The following is a 17,942-nucleotide window of genomic DNA, read 5'->3' as shown; positions in this document are numbered from 1 at the left end:
TCTTCTAAGGCAGTTCTGCAATTAAGATACTGGTTAAATGCTGAAGTTAATATTCCCACAGCAGCAATAACTCTGCCTCTTTGCATGGTAATTTTATTTGTTGTTATCATAACCCTGCAAACAGTAATGATGAATGCATGTTGCAGTTTACAGAGGTACTAAACCTGCCATTTCTTTACAGAGTTAATTATTTGTGGCTCTTAATTGCTTCAATCAGTTCTGCAAACAGGATGTAAATTTTTAAATTTTGAAGTGCCTGGGTGAACTTTTGTTGCAGAGCTCAGTGATATGAGTAGTTCAGCATACTTTAATGCCTTGGAGTGCAGCATGAAGGGCAACACATGTGGAGCTTTGCCTGGTGGAGGTTGTAGAGTCTCCACCATTAGAAATCTTCAGGATTTTAAGTGAATGTCTATCAGGAGTCATATAGGTTTAGCTGATCCTGCTTGTGGCTGCTAGATGAAATAGGTGACCCTTCAATGTCCCTCTTAAAATACCAGGAACAGGAATGGGCTTCAGACTTGAGGATAGATCTGCAATTTCCCTTCCTAGCATTTAAGTGGGTAAGAGAAGGTTATGCGTCTATAAATATCAGCATGCTGAGAAAGTCAGTGTAGTTTGTGGTTCAAAGGCAGATTTAACCTAAAAAGGGAACAGTGAAATTTGAAGGGGAAAAAAAGAGTTTGTAGTTGAGATTATTCTGTTTAGGAGGGTTTCTGCTTTGGTTATTTCAGGGTTACAGCTCTAACATCAGAAAGCAGAGCCCTGTGACAGTCAGTTTTCCCATTCTGTAAGTGGTTGTGTGCCTGGAAGGGACTTGTTGTAATTGCAAGTAAAAATGTAGGTTTTGAGAAACAGAGGATTTGAGCTGGCCTTACTACGTAGTTTTGTGTTAAAAGAAAGGGATGGAAGATTTTCAAAATGTTAGTCTTTCACTTACTTGTTTTGAAGCTGGTTTGAATTTAAACAGATTTTTAAATTGCAAGAATTAATCCTCAAAGGCAATGTTTTATTTAATGCTGAAGAGTTTTTAGCTTTGGGGTTTTTGATCTCAAAATTTGATTTTGGCCATGTTAGAAAGAAAATCCATTATTCACAAAGAAACAAGTTCTGCTTCTAGACAATGTAGCCTAACAAAGATGGTACACAGGAAACCTGGCTTAGGTCATCATGTAAGAAAGTATGCTTGTAAGTTTTTTTCCTTTGTACTTAGACATAATTAAAGCATTGCTGTTTAAAGTACATAAATAGTGACCTAATACAGACAAATTGGATGTCCTCAAATAAAAATACTCCTGTGACAGATAATTGCCCACTGCACATGTTAGATATATGTAAGAGAGTCAGAAGCTGTCACTTGCTCTCATGACATGCTTATAGATGTGAAACAGTTAAAATCACTTTTCACAAATCAAATGGGTAGTGTCTTCTACTGTCCATTTAGTAGAGTATTATGTCTTCTGAGGAAAACCCCCCATTGCTTCTGATTATGTCTAAGACACAAACAGTTCACAATGGTGTGCGAAATGTCTTAGCTCATGATAGTGGCAATTTTTAAATCAATCATTACATTAGTACCAACTTTAAAAAACTTGGTTGGCTGCCCTTATCTGTCCTCTTTGTTCTCTCTTCCTCTCTTCAGCTCCCATGCCTCCTTCCCTTATCTGACACTTGTAAATACTTGTTCATATTTCACAGCCAGTGCTTGGTTATGACTGCACTGTAATGTGACAGTTCAGCTTTTCTGATGCACTTGCTTTGTGCTCTGTGTCACGTTTTAAAACTTTAGACTCTCAGGGCAGCTCATTTTTCAATCTCTCTAATGCACAAAGACACTGTTCCAGACCACTGTCTTTAATAAGATTGAGAGATTTGAAAGGTATCTTTTGGCAAATATTTGTTTCTAGATTTTGCAAATGGCTTTTAAAGCATGGCTAGCTAGCAGTTTTATGGAAATGCTGTACCAAGAATGATGCTACTTTTGTTAAAGTGGGCTTTTTGTGAAGTCTCAGGGACTGTGGGACACATGTACAGTATATTGCTATGAGAGGGTAAGCTAAAACACTCTGGTTATTGGGTGATTTTACCTGAAATTTAGATTGAGATGTGCTTGATCACTGTCCATTGATAGTGGTTCCTTTAGTTCATGGCTTCTTTACTTTGCACCTCCCTCCCAAGAGAGGTGTAAGGAATGACAGTGGGTCTCTTATGCCAGTTTGAAAGTCTTTTTCCTTAAATTTCATGGATGTGGTATGAATTAATGAAGAATTTAAGCCTAGCACTTTATTTGCTTGCATTTATTTATGTTTCTTTTAACTTGCATCTTTTTCAGTGTCCTTATCCATCTCCTAACTTGTTTTCCAGCAGCCTGAAATACGACTTTACATTTGAAGTAAACTATGGATTCAGGCATTCATTGTGATGTTTATGTGTAATGCTTACTACTCCCCTGTCCTCACTTTCTCATTTCTTATATATTTCAAAAAGTATGAAATGCTGAATGAATTTGTTTAGCTTTCGGCCAGCATGGAATAGTAAATTCTCACTAAGAATCAATGTGAAATCATGACTTTGAACCAGCAGGTTGGATCATAGAGGCATAGTTTCTCCACATACAGGGTCATTCCGAAACAAGCAGAAGCCCACAGAATGGAACACTGGACACGGTGAAAGCAAGACTCCAGTGTGGAGAACAAATAATTTCCAAGAGATTGTTTTTTTCCTCATGTGTGTGTGTTTTAAACTCTGTGTCAGACTCTGGAAAGGCACTTTTGTGTTACAGAAGGTAGCTGAGGTAGCTGGAACAGGGTGTTTGCTGCACTGCCTCTGCCTAGCATCTGTCCTTAGGCAGGGTCACCCCAATAATAAAACTGTAGCATTGAAGAGCCGCTGACTACGTGCTGGTAGTGGCTGATTTGGCACTGCCTGCCTTCCTCCTTTTCCGTGTTACCTTAACTTGCAGTTTTCAGACTCTGCTATGCTTTTTTTTCAAACTCTGGCCGCTTCAGTCTTTTCTACACCACTCAGTCCATTTCTGGGCAGTGTCATCTTCATCGCATCGTACGCACGACCAGTCAAGTTCTGGGAGAAAAACTACAAGTAAGACTATTCACAAATTCCTACCTTTGTTATTTGTAAATGTTTAGCTCTCATTAGTTTCATTTCTGGTGGTATTTTTTGTTTCCAAAGATAATCCTTAAATTAGGACATGAGAGGTTAATCTTTGAATCTTGTTTCTGGTGTTTTACTTTCCCATGGTTATTTGGCTATTTCTGAAATGTATTTAAGCAATTATCAGTATCTTACAGTTGAGGCGTCATGTTGCATTTGTTGTACAGACACACAGTAACGAAGCTGTGAAAAAGAAAAAAGCAGTAAAACTCCCAGCTGTCAGCCTTTTTTGTCTTGCTAGCTAGTGCTAGCAAATAAATCTGTGAAGCCTTTGGCACTAGCAGTCAGACTGCATAAATAGATTTTATACTAACTGGGCTGATTAAATACTACCCTCTGGGATGCAGCAGGTAACTCTGCAGCTGCACAACTGTGATAGAAAGGGAGAATTGCATTGGCTGAGTCTGGGCTTGGCCTCGCCCGTGAGAAGGGCCACACACTAACCACACCTCTTGTCTTGGTGTATCTTAGTTTGAAGGGTTTTCTTTTGTTGCATTTTGACTTGTGTCAGTGCGTGAATATGTACTCATCTATAAAGAAATTAGTCAGACAAAGCCAAGTTATATAAGGAGGCTTTGTATTCATTTCTGAATGTGATGAGATTTGTGGAAACCTTTTGAGGGGAACTGAGTTTTGTACACTGGGACTAGATCTTAACAGAATTCTTTCTCACATCTTTTTTACTGGGTCAGCAGTTTAATTCTTTCAAGGGAGTGGAGGGCAGTTATGGAAAGGCAGGAAGCTACCACTAATCCCACAGACAGCTATACATTTCTTTGAACAATATTAACTAGGAAGTGAGGATTTTAACATCTGCTATATTTTGCTTCAACCGGAGCATTTTGGAGGCATGCAGTTCCCTTTCTAGGCACCAGTTAGAGAACAAACCTCTGCTGAAGGCACATCACTGCCATATAGTTAGGTTAGTCTCAAGCCTTTAGGTTATTGTCAAGGGAAATAGAGGGAGTAATTTATATTTCCTTTTGGTTTGTCTAATATTTTGATTCAAAATGAACAGGAGATATTCACAGGAAGTATCTAAAAATGGTTGATACTTAATACTTTACAAGGGGGGGTGTGTGTGACTTGTTTTCACCAATAGTGACCATCTCTGATTCCCACTAAGGGAAGAAAAGAACTTGATGCTAATAGTTTTGCAAAGCAAGGTAATTATTTTATCTATAAACTGTAAAACCTCAAGTGCAGAAAACCAAACCCTTTTAATACTTTAATCCACCACCGCTTGTCCTTTCAAAATAAGCAGCAGCTACAACTTCATCTTCAACCAGAAGGCTTACATTATTCTTTGTACAAAATTGTGCTTTGGTGCTTGTTAGAAGTTCTGCTGTGTCTTCTATGAACTCACTTAAAACAAATACCACAACCTTGCCTCTCGCAAACCTTTCAGAAGTAGAAAACAGCCTTGTAGAAGGTTCAGGTTTGTCATCAAAGGGAAATAAGTCTTTGCCTGAACCTGTGGCATCTCAGAATATGTACATGGAATGACTCCTCCTAGATTTGTATTCATTTTGTCTCTAGTACTTCTGCTTCTCCTTTGCCTTACTTCCATTTCACGTGAGGAACTAACCAGAATGAGTGAGAGTTGGACCGAAAAATTCCTGGTTTATCAAAAGGACACTGTGAAAAGACAGAAAAAGGCAATGAAGGGGAGTAATTTAGTATTAAGAATACAGAAATTTTCTATAAAATACTTAAAATAATTGAATGAACTGAATGAGCCTTGCCTTATTGCTCTGAATTTTGCCCTTTCAATATGTAAAAATTTCAAGGGGTAGCATAATTGCTTTTTTTTTGAGCTGTGATGTTAGATAGGATCAGGAGCTTGAGCTAGAATGGAAAGTTGCTCTGGCTCCTGCACATCTGCCTGTCTTTCAGCTGCAGTTCTATTCTTACAGCCAGATATGCACTGAATCTTAAGGTTGTATAAGACAAAACAGAACAAACAGATGGGGAAGTTGCTGTACAGATTTCTTTTTTGGAGTGCATTGATGGTTTCCCCAAGTTCAACTCAGGGTATTAGTGGAAAGTCACAGGTTCACTGCAGTGTTGTCTGAGTGCTTACAAAGCAGACAAGGAGCTCTTGGAGATTTTTTGGCTGTTTCTATACGCACTGCTTGTTGACAGGAGCTTTGTCCAGGGGAAAGCTACCTTCAATGTACTTTATGTAGCTTTTTTTACTGCCTGCTTCACATACTCATTTTCAAACACTTCTTTGCTGTATTGATGACTATGTTGAATTATCACATATTAGCTACAAATAATTCATTTACACTTACATGCAGTTAGGTATTGTCAGTTCCAAGGTTATTTTTTTAATATATAATTTTAAAATGGCATAATAATTAGAATTACTGAAAGCAACTTTGACAAGCAGTCTAAGTATCAAAATTGTTTTTCTTTCAAGTCATAAATTAGATTGCTTTCTTAGGTTGTCGTTTCTGTACTGATTGTAATCAGTATTTGCACACTTCTCTCTTGTCAACCAAACTTCATTGCTGTTTCTCTTAAGGAAGAAATTTTTTTGCATCTCTTTTGGGCCAGCAGCCTGAAATTAGATGAGGGAAAAAAGATCCAGTTCATTTTTGGTAGAGTGAACCCAAAGTTGAAACTTTGAACTTCAGCAAGTACAGAGTACCATGTTTATTAATAGAACAGGGCTACTAGGCCAGCAGTGTGAATGCTGAGCAACTGATCCATCTGTTCCTTAAAATGCTGGTTTGGTTGTCCCTATCTGGTGTTTTCTGAGTGCACATACATGTATCTTGTGTTTCTAGGTGTCTTTTAGTTCCACTTTTTCTGCTAAAGTTTCTCTGACTGAGCTTCTTCTATTCGGGATGATTCAACCTGGAGTTGAAAGTCTTGGAGAATTAAAATGGCGTTGTTTGTTTTTTCAAGGAGCTGAAGGACTCAAGTGGGTAAAAAAAGAAAAACAGATTCATTTGGATAGTAAGCAAACTGTGAAATTCCTAACAAGCTCTTCAAAATTCAGGGCTCATGCTGTGCCTGTTTGGGCTCTTGTGGTGTGTGCACAGAGCATGGGTGTTCTTCCCTGCAGGCAGCAGATGCTGTTTGTTTGGAGTGTGCCCTTTGGTACTCACTGCAGGCAGAGTCTACTACACCAGTGCATCACTGAGGTCAGGGATCCTTCAGAGGGGAAAGGAAGGATGACAAAGAAGAAGAAAAAATAAGGCAATAAGGAACGTTAATGAGAAAGAAGAACTCTTGCAATCACAGTTTTGCAGCTTTTGCTGCCTTTGTTGTTGAAAAGAGAGGGGTGTAAAATGAGAAGCTGGGCTGCTGCTCATGAGCTGGTTACCTTGTGGGAGTTCAACTATAAGAATTTTTCTTTCTCTCTCTCTCTCTCTCTCTCTCTCTGTTATTTTTGGTTTTGTGTTTTCACAAAGGAAGGTTTGCTGTGACACTGGTTTTGTCCAGCCATTGGCCTTGGTCCCGCTTCCGAGTTTGAAGACTGCTCTTTTAGTCCCTATTTTCACAGCTGTTGGATTGATTAGGCTGTAGATGTCAGAGAGAGAAAAGGAAATAGCAGTAAATCTTGTTTAATGTATAGACACTTTAAAGCATGAAGCGTTTGTCCAAACACTATTGTTCAATTCCTCTGCTTTTGCTTTTTTTCTCGAATACTTTGTCACGCTGTAGCCTGACTCTGTCCTTCTCCTCCCTTCCTCTTATCTTCCTTTGTATCTTGGCTATGACAATGACAGAACAGAGGAGGAAGTTTACTTTTATTCCCCAGTGGGTCTAACAGCTGGATCACATGGAACAGCCTGTTTGTTCTCTGCTACAGCTGTGACTTGTCCCCACAAACAGCAAACTGCCACCAGGAATCTGGAGATTTTGCTGTTTACAAGCTGCTTGTCTCTCCCGTACCTTCCTGTTTCTATTCTTCTGGTTCAGTGCCTATTTTTGGGTAAGACACAGCTTGCATTTGCTTTGAAGCGCCTTGAATGAATTACAGTGCGGTCTAACTGAATTAATTAGGTGTCTCTAAAGAGGCTGTGATTAAATTGCCAGTTATCTCAGACTGGCATTACAGGATGCCTCTCTGTGTTTGGGACTATGTGAGCAAGCCTTTCTTTCTGTAGGAATCCTTAAAGTTAGAGGGTTTCAGGTTTGTGGGAAAACAGACAGGCCTCAGTGCAGCAGAGCTATGGATATTGCTGATGCATCTTGTTAAGCTGTAGCGAAGACGTGAGGAATAGAACAATAGAGCTATGTATTAGCGATTCGGAATAACTTTCTAAGTTGCAAAAAGTTTCTATAGCAAGGTTGAAATTATGAATAGGGTTTTATGCTTTGTCTTTTTATAAATGAACAAGCAAGTATTGTTTTAACCCCAGCTACATGTGTTTATGTTGATTGGATAGAATCACTGTCAATATGCTTTCTCTCTGTGTAATTGGCTAGGATGAGTATTTGGTGACTTGTAACGAGTTTCTTTGGCTTGCTGCCTGGATGCGAACTGTCAGGATCTTTGCATAGGCAAAACTATGTATTATAAAGATTCTGGAAAATAAACGGTTCCGACACATCCACAGTAGTCCCGTCCCGTTCGTGCTTGTATATAAACTGCCGGCGCACTTTCCTCCATCTTTTTTAAAAGTGTATCACTGTGTTATTGTTGCAGTCATTGTGGTCTGGAAAATAACCACCTGTAGAGTTAACACAGCTGGGAATGGAGGGCAAGGAAAACTTGCCCTGCTTCAGATGTAGTGCAGATGGCTTTTTCTTCTTTTTTTCCTGCCAGCTCACTTAACCTGCCCGTCACAGACATCCTGCAGGTGGAATGGGGAGAGTTTTCCCAGTGTACACATAATTCTGGTTGACCCCACATTATGCACATGTGTGGGAAAAGGAGCTGTGAAAAGTACCTGTCTGCTCCCCCCCTTTTTCCCCATAAAATAACAGGCCTTCCACTTCCAAATGCTTATTTTTAACACATGCTGGTGCCTCTGGTTTCCCTGTGAGCCTGCTCATCTGTTACAGCTGTTAAAGCCCCTGTTCCAAACACAAAATGTCATTCACCCGTAACTGTCCATGGGCCTTGTTTGGGATCTGCATGCTCAGACCTTTCAAGCTGTTCTTTTTAAGACTGGATTTCTTTTTTTCTTGGTCCTTTTCTTGCTGTCTTGTTTGATTTTCACATGTTTTTAGACCTCCATAGTAGTGATAGTGTTGACAGAGGAACAACTGCAGCAGATGTTTGTAGCTCAGTAATGGTTTGGATTTTAATTTATAGTGAATAGGATAACTTCAGCTTTTTTTCCCCTAATTGACAGGAGATAATATTTGCCTTGTTTCATAAATATCATCTCATATGTTATGTTCTAACTACTGTCACTGCCCTACTTAGGGTTCAAACTTTCTTGAATATTTCCAGCTGCCTGGTCTGAAAGCCACATTGTAGCCTTGAGTTTTACTGTTCATTGCAATTATTTTAGTTTCTTCCAAACTGATTTCTCTACAAATTTTTGTGTTTCTCTATGGCTGCCTCTATTTCTATCCTGTTTTTATGAACTGACCAGAAAGAAGCACTGTATTTCTGTTTGTTCTAAAATGAACTGAGGTTCTGGTGCCTTTGTTCACAGCTATTACTCACTGATGAATGCTGGTCCCTTTGGTGACTGTGGTTCTTCTAAGAGAGGTCTTAACTGAGTTGGCCTCAGGGCTCCTTCAGGCTTTTATTGAGAGTTGAATTAATTTAGAACTCTTCAAAATAGTATAAATAAGTATCAGCATGCAGATAAACCTGAAATGGGTGCTTATTTGGGCATGGGACTTACAAGTCCAAACAAATAGGACCAATAAATGAATGGTGTTTGGCCTTAATTTTTGGGTGTTGCCTTCAAATCAGAAGGGCTTATCAATCCTATTTACAAAGCATGTAGAATTTGGTGAATTTGTAGACTTTCCAGTCTTTCTGGAAATTTCAAAGGTGCTTAGGTATTGTGAGAGCCCAGCCTGTACTGGTATACTACAGCCTATACTGAGGTTTTCTCAGGCCTGCCTTGGTATCCTTGAGTATAGCACCGATGCAGTTGTAAATGTCAGTCCCTGGCTGGTAGTGGTGCAAAAGCTGAAATATTAGCAAGCTGTGGCCATTTTTCCTTCGTTTCTCTTCTCTTAAGGTTGGCAGATTTCCCAATAGAGGTGATTTTCTTTTTGGAAAAACATGCTCCTCTCTTTAAACAATGAGTATAAACTGGTCTTTAGGAAGTTATGCCCTGTTCTCCAGGGGCATTTGTGGCCGTGGTTCTGGCACTGGGGGAGAGAATAGAGAAAACCAAAACATTTGAAGAACAAAGAACATCTTTGTGTGTACTTCAGCCTTAGTTCTTCATGAGCTCTCTGAAATTGCATGTTACTCATTAGGCTTATTCATCTGACTGTCTTCTCAAGACCCTTCCCTGTCTGCTCCCTGCTGTAGTGTGTAACCACTCTCTGTCTTGCACGCCACCAGCACTGCCCTTGGGCCTGTTCCTGCAACACTTGGCAGGTTTGGGAGTCTTTCATTCCTTTCAGTGTAGAGCTTTGCAGAGTGACTAAGCCCACAGCGTTCAGGTGTGGGGGTTGTTGCTTCAGGTGCAGCCCCAAGCTAAAAGAAGCCCTGCTAGAAACTTCCTTCCCTTCAGTGTCTTGAGCTGTGATCTCGCCTAGAGCAAGTGGCCATGAGTGCCCTTTGGCTACCTGCTGTGGCACAGAGCTCTGCACACCTCCTCTCCAACCCAGCCCTCCCCTCATCCCTTGACTCCACCTGTGGAGTCACACAGAGCTGGGAAAATGTGAGAAAGGATGGGCAAGAGAAACCAGGCACCTTTAATCAAGTAGGTTTGATATTAAAATAAATGTTTTCTGAGTTGCCTGGAGTTTCACACTCAAGGGAGGCTATACAAAATTCAAAGATGTAGTTTAACTGTTTGGCAGTCTCTCTTTAACTGGTAACATCTCTTTTTCTCAAATTTTTGCCCCTGGCAGTCAATAAGACAAATTGAGGCTAATTGAATAGGAGCCATATGTGTGATAATTAATTGGGAATGTATTCTGATTCAGTGCTCTGTAGTTCCCTGCCGAGTTAAAGATGCAGTCACAACTCCAGTTCACTGAATCTTTCTAAGAGGACAGAGTGGAGACAGAAGGGAGACATTAGAAAGGGAATGCATGCTGAGATCAGGAGGAACACAAGTAGAGATCAAAACTGTAAGTGGTATAAATGAAAAGGGAAAAGGGTGGGTGGGCAGAAAGGAAAAGGCATGCAATGAAAAATCTGAGGGGGTAACCCAACAGACATGGGTAAGCAGGAACTCAGACTACAAAGGAGAAGAAATCATGAGCATGATAGAGGAGGGCTTTTAAATATATATTTAGAAAGGAAGGCAACAACAGGACATAGACAATAATGGATTCCCATCAGAAATAGAGCCCATGTAATGTTTTAGGGGCATGTGTGGATGGATATACAGTGACACTAAAGATTTATAATGCTGTTCATCTAATCATTAGCTTCCAAATTATGTAAATCTAATGAGATCAAGTTCACTCATGAAATTTCTGTCATGTCAAATATTGGAAACCTCTTGAAATGGGTTGTCTGAATTTCCATAAGAATAAGTGTTCTCAGCAAGTGTTCATCCATTCACTTGGATAATGTAGATCACGTCCTGTGTTGGATTTAACTGAATCAAACATTTAGGGGCAAGCTGAGGTTCAGAGTACTAAACCTAAGCCTTACATTCAAGGACATGCTTATTCAAGTCAATTTTGTCAAAGTGTGTGTTTTGCGAAGATATAGCCAAAAACTCCGCAACTTTTGTGAAAGTTGAAAAGCCAGTATGTTTATTACAGCACTGGATGCATGTGGGAATCGTTCTCCTAAAATGACATGCATACCTCTGGGAACTTCAGGTCCTTTTTTATCCCCCTCTCAGATACATATGCATACAATTTCACAATAGGTTCGTACATATTCATTTTTATGAATTTCGCGTGACATTTGCCACTAGTTCTTCTTTATCAGAAAGAATTCCTAGGTCAGGTTGACTTGCTCTCACAGCAGTCTCTGTCTCTCTCTGTCACCTTCTGTCTCCCCCCCCCTTATCTCTGTCCTTCTGAAGCAACTTCACTGAGCCTAGGTTCTGGTGTCAGGCTAAATAGCTATGGTTTCTAACCACAGACTCAACTCAAAAATGTACATTTCACCTAAATCAAAATGGATTTCTACCTTGGAAAATTTCCACTTTGCCTCAGTGAAAGCTGATAAAGCTGAGATGCAGGAGGAGATGTTCAGCAAGTGTAACCATTCTAACCAAGGTGAAACGTTGTGTACAGGCAGTGGCAGGGAGCAGTTCATGCTGCAGCATGCTTGGGTCTTGGTTGTCTCCTGATACACATAGGTATGCACTGGACTTACATTGCCTTGGGGCTTGTAAGTGCAAAATGCAGAATTGTGTCACCATTACCACTGAGAAATGCCTCTGAAACGTTGTGCTAGTTGCTAGGTAAATACTGGATGAAAGCTAGTGGAGTTTTTTTTTTTTTTTCTTTTTAAGTCCTTTGACTAGCAGTGTTTGCTCTCAAAATATCAGAGATGTTTTCAGTCTGAAGAGTACTGTAGAGGATACCAAGATGAATGCTGCAAATTATTAACATTCTCAACAGTTCTTGCAGTAAAAAAACCAGAGGTATTGAAAGTTATCCCTCTTTTGGATAATTTTGGATAACTTGGATAACTTTAAGATTGGATTTTGTACAACTTCACAGTAGCACTAAGATTTTTGTTCTTCAGTGTAGTATCACTAATGCTGCAATTTCACATTTGCAGCACTGGAACATCTTGGTTAGTTTCTGTTTTGCCTCCTTTCATCTTGTGGTGAGAAATATGGATATGGAAAACCCTGTAGTGAACTAAACTAGTATTTCTGATACAGGCTTTCTTCGGAAGACCAGTCTTTGTCTACAGTCTTGTATTTCCTCATACTTTCTTGCCATCTCTTCTTTCTAATTTTATTGTTAATCAGTCACGTTGAGTCTGAAAGTGAGAAGAATATCTGAAATATATGCTATTTTAATATTGTACACTGAAAAAGCGTGAAAACACTTTGTTATCACTCATGGGCCCATCAGTGCAGAGCCCAAGTGGATGAGTCCTTGGAGCTCTTTGACCAGGGCTGGGCTCAGTGTAGTACCTTTCCTATAATGTTTGTGTTGGCTCATGATGGGAGCAACAGAAGAATGACACTCATATGTACTATTTCAGATACCTGAGTTTGTGTAATGTCATTAACACAAGCAATGTCCTTGCTTTTAAATGAAAAGCACTTCTTTCAGCTGCAGACAGCCAGGTCCAGCTGTGAAGCAGAGTCCTGGGCTAAACCCCATCCTTAGAGGAACGTCAGGGTCCTGGCCTTTTTTACATCCTCAAGAGTGCACACAAAAAACCTGCACAGTTGCTTTGTCTTGTCACTTATAAAGCCTCTTCTGTTGCATAGTAAAAAATAATCTGAAGACAGTAATTGAATGTCTTTGAAAATAAAAAGCACACTTAGACAAGGGGAAAGAAATTAAATAAGACAAAAGCAGGAATATTGATGACATTTTAGTAAAGCATTAGTGAGTGTTTTAAAGTACACAGATGCTTAAATCACCTGGCTTACAAATAAGAGGTGAATTCCCCAGCCAAACCTTTGAATGTCAGAGCACTAAGGTGGGCTCTTTAACCTATGTTTGGGCACTCAGCTTTTGATTTCGAGTTCACACCTTGCATTTTCATCCCCCTTGCTTACAAGAGCAAAAGTACAGAAATTTCCAGACAGGTGTTGGAATGTGCCAAATAAGCATGCTGAATCCTTTCAACAGATGATTCTGGTTTTAACACCCACTTAAACAACAGCAAAAAAAAAAAAAAAACCAAAACATCAGAAAACATTAAAACAAACAAAAAACCCAAACAAACCCAAAAAGCCTCAAAATCAGTTATAAAAACCTTTTTAAGAAAGTAAAGAAACTCTAAGAACAGCAAGTGTTATTGATAATAAGACCTTTCTATGTTTTAGAAGGATGCTTCAACAGAGCTGTCTTTAACAACTGGGACTGTTCATACCTTAGCCCTCCCCTGGTTTCCTAGCGTGCAATCAAAGCCACTTTTTATTGTTGTTAGATGAAACAATGGCCCAGTCAGGGAAGGAGAGAAGGAAGAAAGCATAAAAATAAAAATCAGAGTGAGTGATCACGAAGGAGAAATTGCTTTCATTTTTAAGAGGTCCCTCTTTCTTAATGTGAGTTAAACCCAAGTTGTATGTTCCATGCAGCTGCCCAGAAAATTTGGGCAGGGTCACACATGAAGGGGCTGTCAGGCCTTGCTGTTAAGAGCACACTGAAATCATTCTGTCTTTTAGATGAAATTGTTTTACAACTACTTCAGTATCCTTTTCCTTCCAATTAGTACCATTGTTTTTACCTCTGGTGTCCTTCAAATACTGATGGGTGCCTGCTTATTCTGTCATGCCATTCTCCTCCTGCCTCACATTGTAGGCAACTGCTACTGTGTTTTTAATGCTGTCTTTGTTTATAGAGCCAGCAGCATTAGGCATGCACATGAAAATACTGAAGTTTTTTTTTTTCCCAGATTCCCATGAATAATCATAGGGCTGCAGCACCGTAGTTTCTCTTTTTTAAAATTTGCCTGTTAGATGTCATCGAAATGTGGATTAAAATTCATTGGACACAAACAAAGAAAAATTTTGGATCAACCCTAGAAAGGCATCTCTGCATCTCCCAGAGGGAAACTGCTTTTCTTTGTTTTGTTCTCTTTCAAAGTAGAGATCTTCTACACAGCAGGAATCTTGGAAATCTTGAATTTGTGTTTTGGGAGAAAACTCAGCAGCAGCAGGGCAGATAGAACAGCTGGAATTTCATTTTGATCTTCTAGAAATAATGATTTATTTAGCATCATCAAATCAGCAATGATTTATTTATTTTCCTCAATTTACCTGATTCTCAATATGCTCTGTATATTCCCCAGACTGCCTTGATCCCCCTCAGCCTTTTTTTCTATCTTTCTAAGGAAATAGGGAAACTAAGTGGGAGAAGAAATTCTTTCTGGGCAATGTGTTTGGGAATATAGAAGTGACCTAATTTTTTTGCAAAAGGAAGCAATAGTTTTAATGACACAAGCAGTGCTACACAAACCAGTGGGTTATCTCAGTGTCCATGTAAATGGGGAATTAAATGAGCACGAGATAGGTATTTCAGGAATTAAGCAGGATGTTGACTTTGAAATTGCTGAAGACTCAGCTGAAGACAGTCCAACACAATCACTTTTTCTTTAGGGTAATTGCTGGAGGAACTCTGCTTGGTTTGCATAGAATAATGCAATTCAGGAAGAAATTCAATTACTGAGATAATTATCACATTGGATGAGTGGTAACAACCAAATATAAAGTAAGAGGCCGCTGGAGGAAAGCCCAAATCAACTACTAATCCCAAAAGTTCACAGTGAGAGGTCCTGGTTGAGAAGTAAAGGTGTTGCTGATTTGATTGTTAGGTGTAGTGGATTATAGTTTAATCCAGTGCAAATTCCCATTGCTTTCAAGAAGATACCAACACAGCTTTGGTTACTAATAATTGTAGAAGACTTTTAAAACCCAGAATTGATTACTGGACACCATTTATTCAACTAAGCTGAATTTCAGCACTGAAGTTTGCTTTATAAACTGTCTGTATTACCCTTGGTCTTAAAAAAATGAAATAAAATTATACCTTATAATAGCTGTATAAAGATTTGAGTTCTAGTTGTGTCTCAAAAGGTAAATTCTTGTCTCATGTCCCAGGGCTCATGTTTTAGCTGCTCAAACAAAGCCTTAATGGAGCCTGGTTCTGTTTTATTTTGTTTGGGTTTTTTGTTTGTGAGAGCTGTTCTACTTCCTTCCCTTTTTCCCAGTCAGGCTGCATCATTTGAATTGTTGTGTCCCAAAGCACTTGTGATTTTCCCTGATTGTTTCATGCATCTTTCTGTCAAAAGAAAAAATAAGGGGGGGAGGAAAAAGAAGTAGACCCAGAGCTGCATGCTGGGCAAAAGGATTTCTGTTTATTATATAGATTATAATTTTCTGAAGTATTGGTTGATTTTATGGGTCTCAAAAAGCCTCCACAACAGAAATGGTAAGAAACTGGGGTAAAGAATTGTTTTAACTTCTACCTTACACTACCACACTGATTTCAGAGGCGCTGAAAGTTAATAAAGCATCTCATAATCTTAAAACATATGCATTTGGAAATCAGCAGTGCTTCTCTGCTGAGAATAGAAAATTGATTGAATTCCACAACCTAATGTTTATGCTTACTCTTGCATATGCAGGTGGATATATATCAGGGTGAAAGAATTTTGACAACCTTTTTAAAGTAAAATGATTCTTTATACTCTGAACTGCTTAGAAGGCACTTCCCCCCAGTGTCATTTTCTGTTGAATAGGAAATGATAATTGCAGTTGCAATGAGCTGGGCCAACCAGAAACAGGAAGATAATACCTCAAATAAAATGTTAATATATGTAGATAATATACTAATATTAATTACAAATATTTTTAATTAAGACTCTTATTTTCTCAATCATACTTTTTGCAAAATAGAGAACGTGCCTTTTTAAGGGAAAAAAATCAGTTTCTTTTGGTAAGAAGTAGGAATAAAGCAAATCTGTCCCTCTTCTGTCTCCTACATGGAAACCTGTGTGTAATTTTTCTGTTGGTCAGTTTTCCACAACTTTTTTGGGGAGGCTGTGGGGAGTGGATGAAAAGACTTTGTAACATGTCAGTGGCATCCTTCTCCCAGTCGGATGCAGCATGAACTTACACACAAAATCCTGGAAACTGCTACTGAGTCTCTGCTGTGTTTCAAAGACACCATTACCTCTACACCATCCTTTTCCAGTGTTATTTAAGCTGTTTGAAAACCTCCCTTAGAAGCGATCCTTCTTTGGTGCCATCTTCCTTGGGGCACATTTGCAGTTTCCTCAGTGAGTAGTTAAATTCAGGCTGTGCAGGTTGGCTGGCCAATCTCCAGCCTGTTCAAAATCTCCTCTGGGCCCTGTGCTCCCCACACCATGAGCCAGACCCCAGCCAGTGCCACCCAGCCATGCCAATCTCACTGCAGCTCCACCAAGGATAGACACACCTGGGTGTCTCCCTTGGATCCTATGCCAGGGAAAATGGTGCTGTGGCTCTTCTCCCCTGTGCTTGCCAGGTCTTTGTACACATGAGGCCCTTGCCACTGTCACGCGTGACCAAATGCTGACTGCTGTTTGGGCCTTTTCCTAGTTTTGCTTTAATCTTATTTTCCAAAGAATGAGAGATCATGTTTACATATTTGATAGATTGGTCTTCTGTTAAGGCTAGTGATTGAGGGCAAAACTTTTGAGGCAATATTTTCAATGAAGTGTCCTGAAATCCTTATATACCCATGCCAGAGCAGTATTTCAGGGAAATTGATGTTTACTGTAACATTTTTATTAGCCAGAGTTCCACTTTTATCCCAAGTACACCTGGGTGCTTGGGAGATGCTTTGGACTTGGTGTTAAATATCCCTACTCACCACAACAATCATTCTCTTCTGTTTAGCACATGCTGGCCCACACTGATTTACTCGTTCCTTATTTTCTGACTTTAATAGTGTCTTTTGTTACAGTTAGTAGTAAAAGCTCAACCCAATCTACCTTTTTAGTTGCTTTCTCTTTTGTAATCATTTTTCCTGTGTTGTTTATATTCCACTGCTGCAGTGAAATACTGAATAGAAAATGTGCCATTCATAAGGGTGACAAGATTAGTGCCTGTATGAGCTAAGGCCCTCTAATTTACCCTTTTTCAAGCAATAAGAATGACCAGGGACTCCCCTGTTGCTGCCTAGCTAAATATGAAACTAAGTAAAGTATTTTTGTATTGTTGTTTTTCTGTAGATGGTAAACACCCACGCAAATGTTTTCACTCAAAGAAAAGTCCTTGAGTCCAGCTGTTTACCCTTAAGGCTTAGAAGGAAAGAAAGTCTGATTAAATATTCTTTCTATTCACTGTTTTGGTGGCACCTGGCTGATCTATTTCTGGAGCCAGTTCAATTATTGAAGTACATAGTGTGTCAAATGCCATATTCTGACTGGACTGTGCCCCACAAGAAGGAAAATGGGTAGAAAGAGTGTGCTGATAAGCTACAATATCAATACCAATATTGACCTGAAATAACTATATATGCCTGATGAATGGATTAGTGTGAACTGCCTAATTATATAAACACAAAATTAAGGGTTCTGTTTCTGTTAAACAAAAAAAGTGTTTATTGTGAGAATTTTTTGTTTAAAAAAAGAGAACTGGCTGTAAACATGTCTTTATTTCAGCACCAAAAGATCAGACCATTCCAACACCAGGCTGGCAATTCAGATCGAAAAGGATGCAGGTATGGCTTGGGAGTTTGGGTGTCTTGATTTGCAAAATGCGATGTATTTACGCTGGGAAAGCTGAAGAGATGCAAAGGGTTTAAATGCTGTGTGTACAAACCAGAGCACTTTAAATGTAGCAGAGCACCAGTTTGAGTTGTGTGACCTGATGAGTAAATTTACTGCTCAGTTACGTGTAGCTGACCAGACAGAGAGCTGGTGGGCTGCTGATTGCTTGGTTAATCATAACATTGGTGTTTGTCTGGAATATGCAGCAGGCACCCTAGCTAGACTCAGAGGTCAGCTGTGGGCAGGGAAA

At 39.4% G+C, this 17,942-nt stretch overlaps 1 protein-coding gene across 2 annotated transcripts in view; it reads left to right on the top strand.

The window, feature by feature from the left end:
* PCNX2 (pecanex 2) overlaps window positions 1-17,942 on the top strand; it is a 155,846-nt gene that overhangs the window by 94,415 nt on the left and 43,489 nt on the right. For both annotated transcript variants that reach the window (XM_030946434.1, XM_030946433.1), the window contains exons 23-24: window positions 2,970-3,099; window positions 17,585-17,643. In XM_030946434.1, coding sequence (XP_030802294.1) covers window positions 2,970-3,099; window positions 17,585-17,643 — 189 coding nt within the window. The remainder of the gene's footprint in view (window positions 1-2,969; window positions 3,100-17,584; window positions 17,644-17,942) is intronic.

The sequence above is a fragment of the Camarhynchus parvulus genome, chromosome 3 (genome assembly GCF_901933205.1).
Source record: "Camarhynchus parvulus chromosome 3, STF_HiC, whole genome shotgun sequence".
Lineage (NCBI taxonomy): Eukaryota > Metazoa > Chordata > Aves > Passeriformes > Thraupidae > Camarhynchus > Camarhynchus parvulus.
This window is presented reverse-complemented; position numbering and strand designations above follow the sequence as displayed.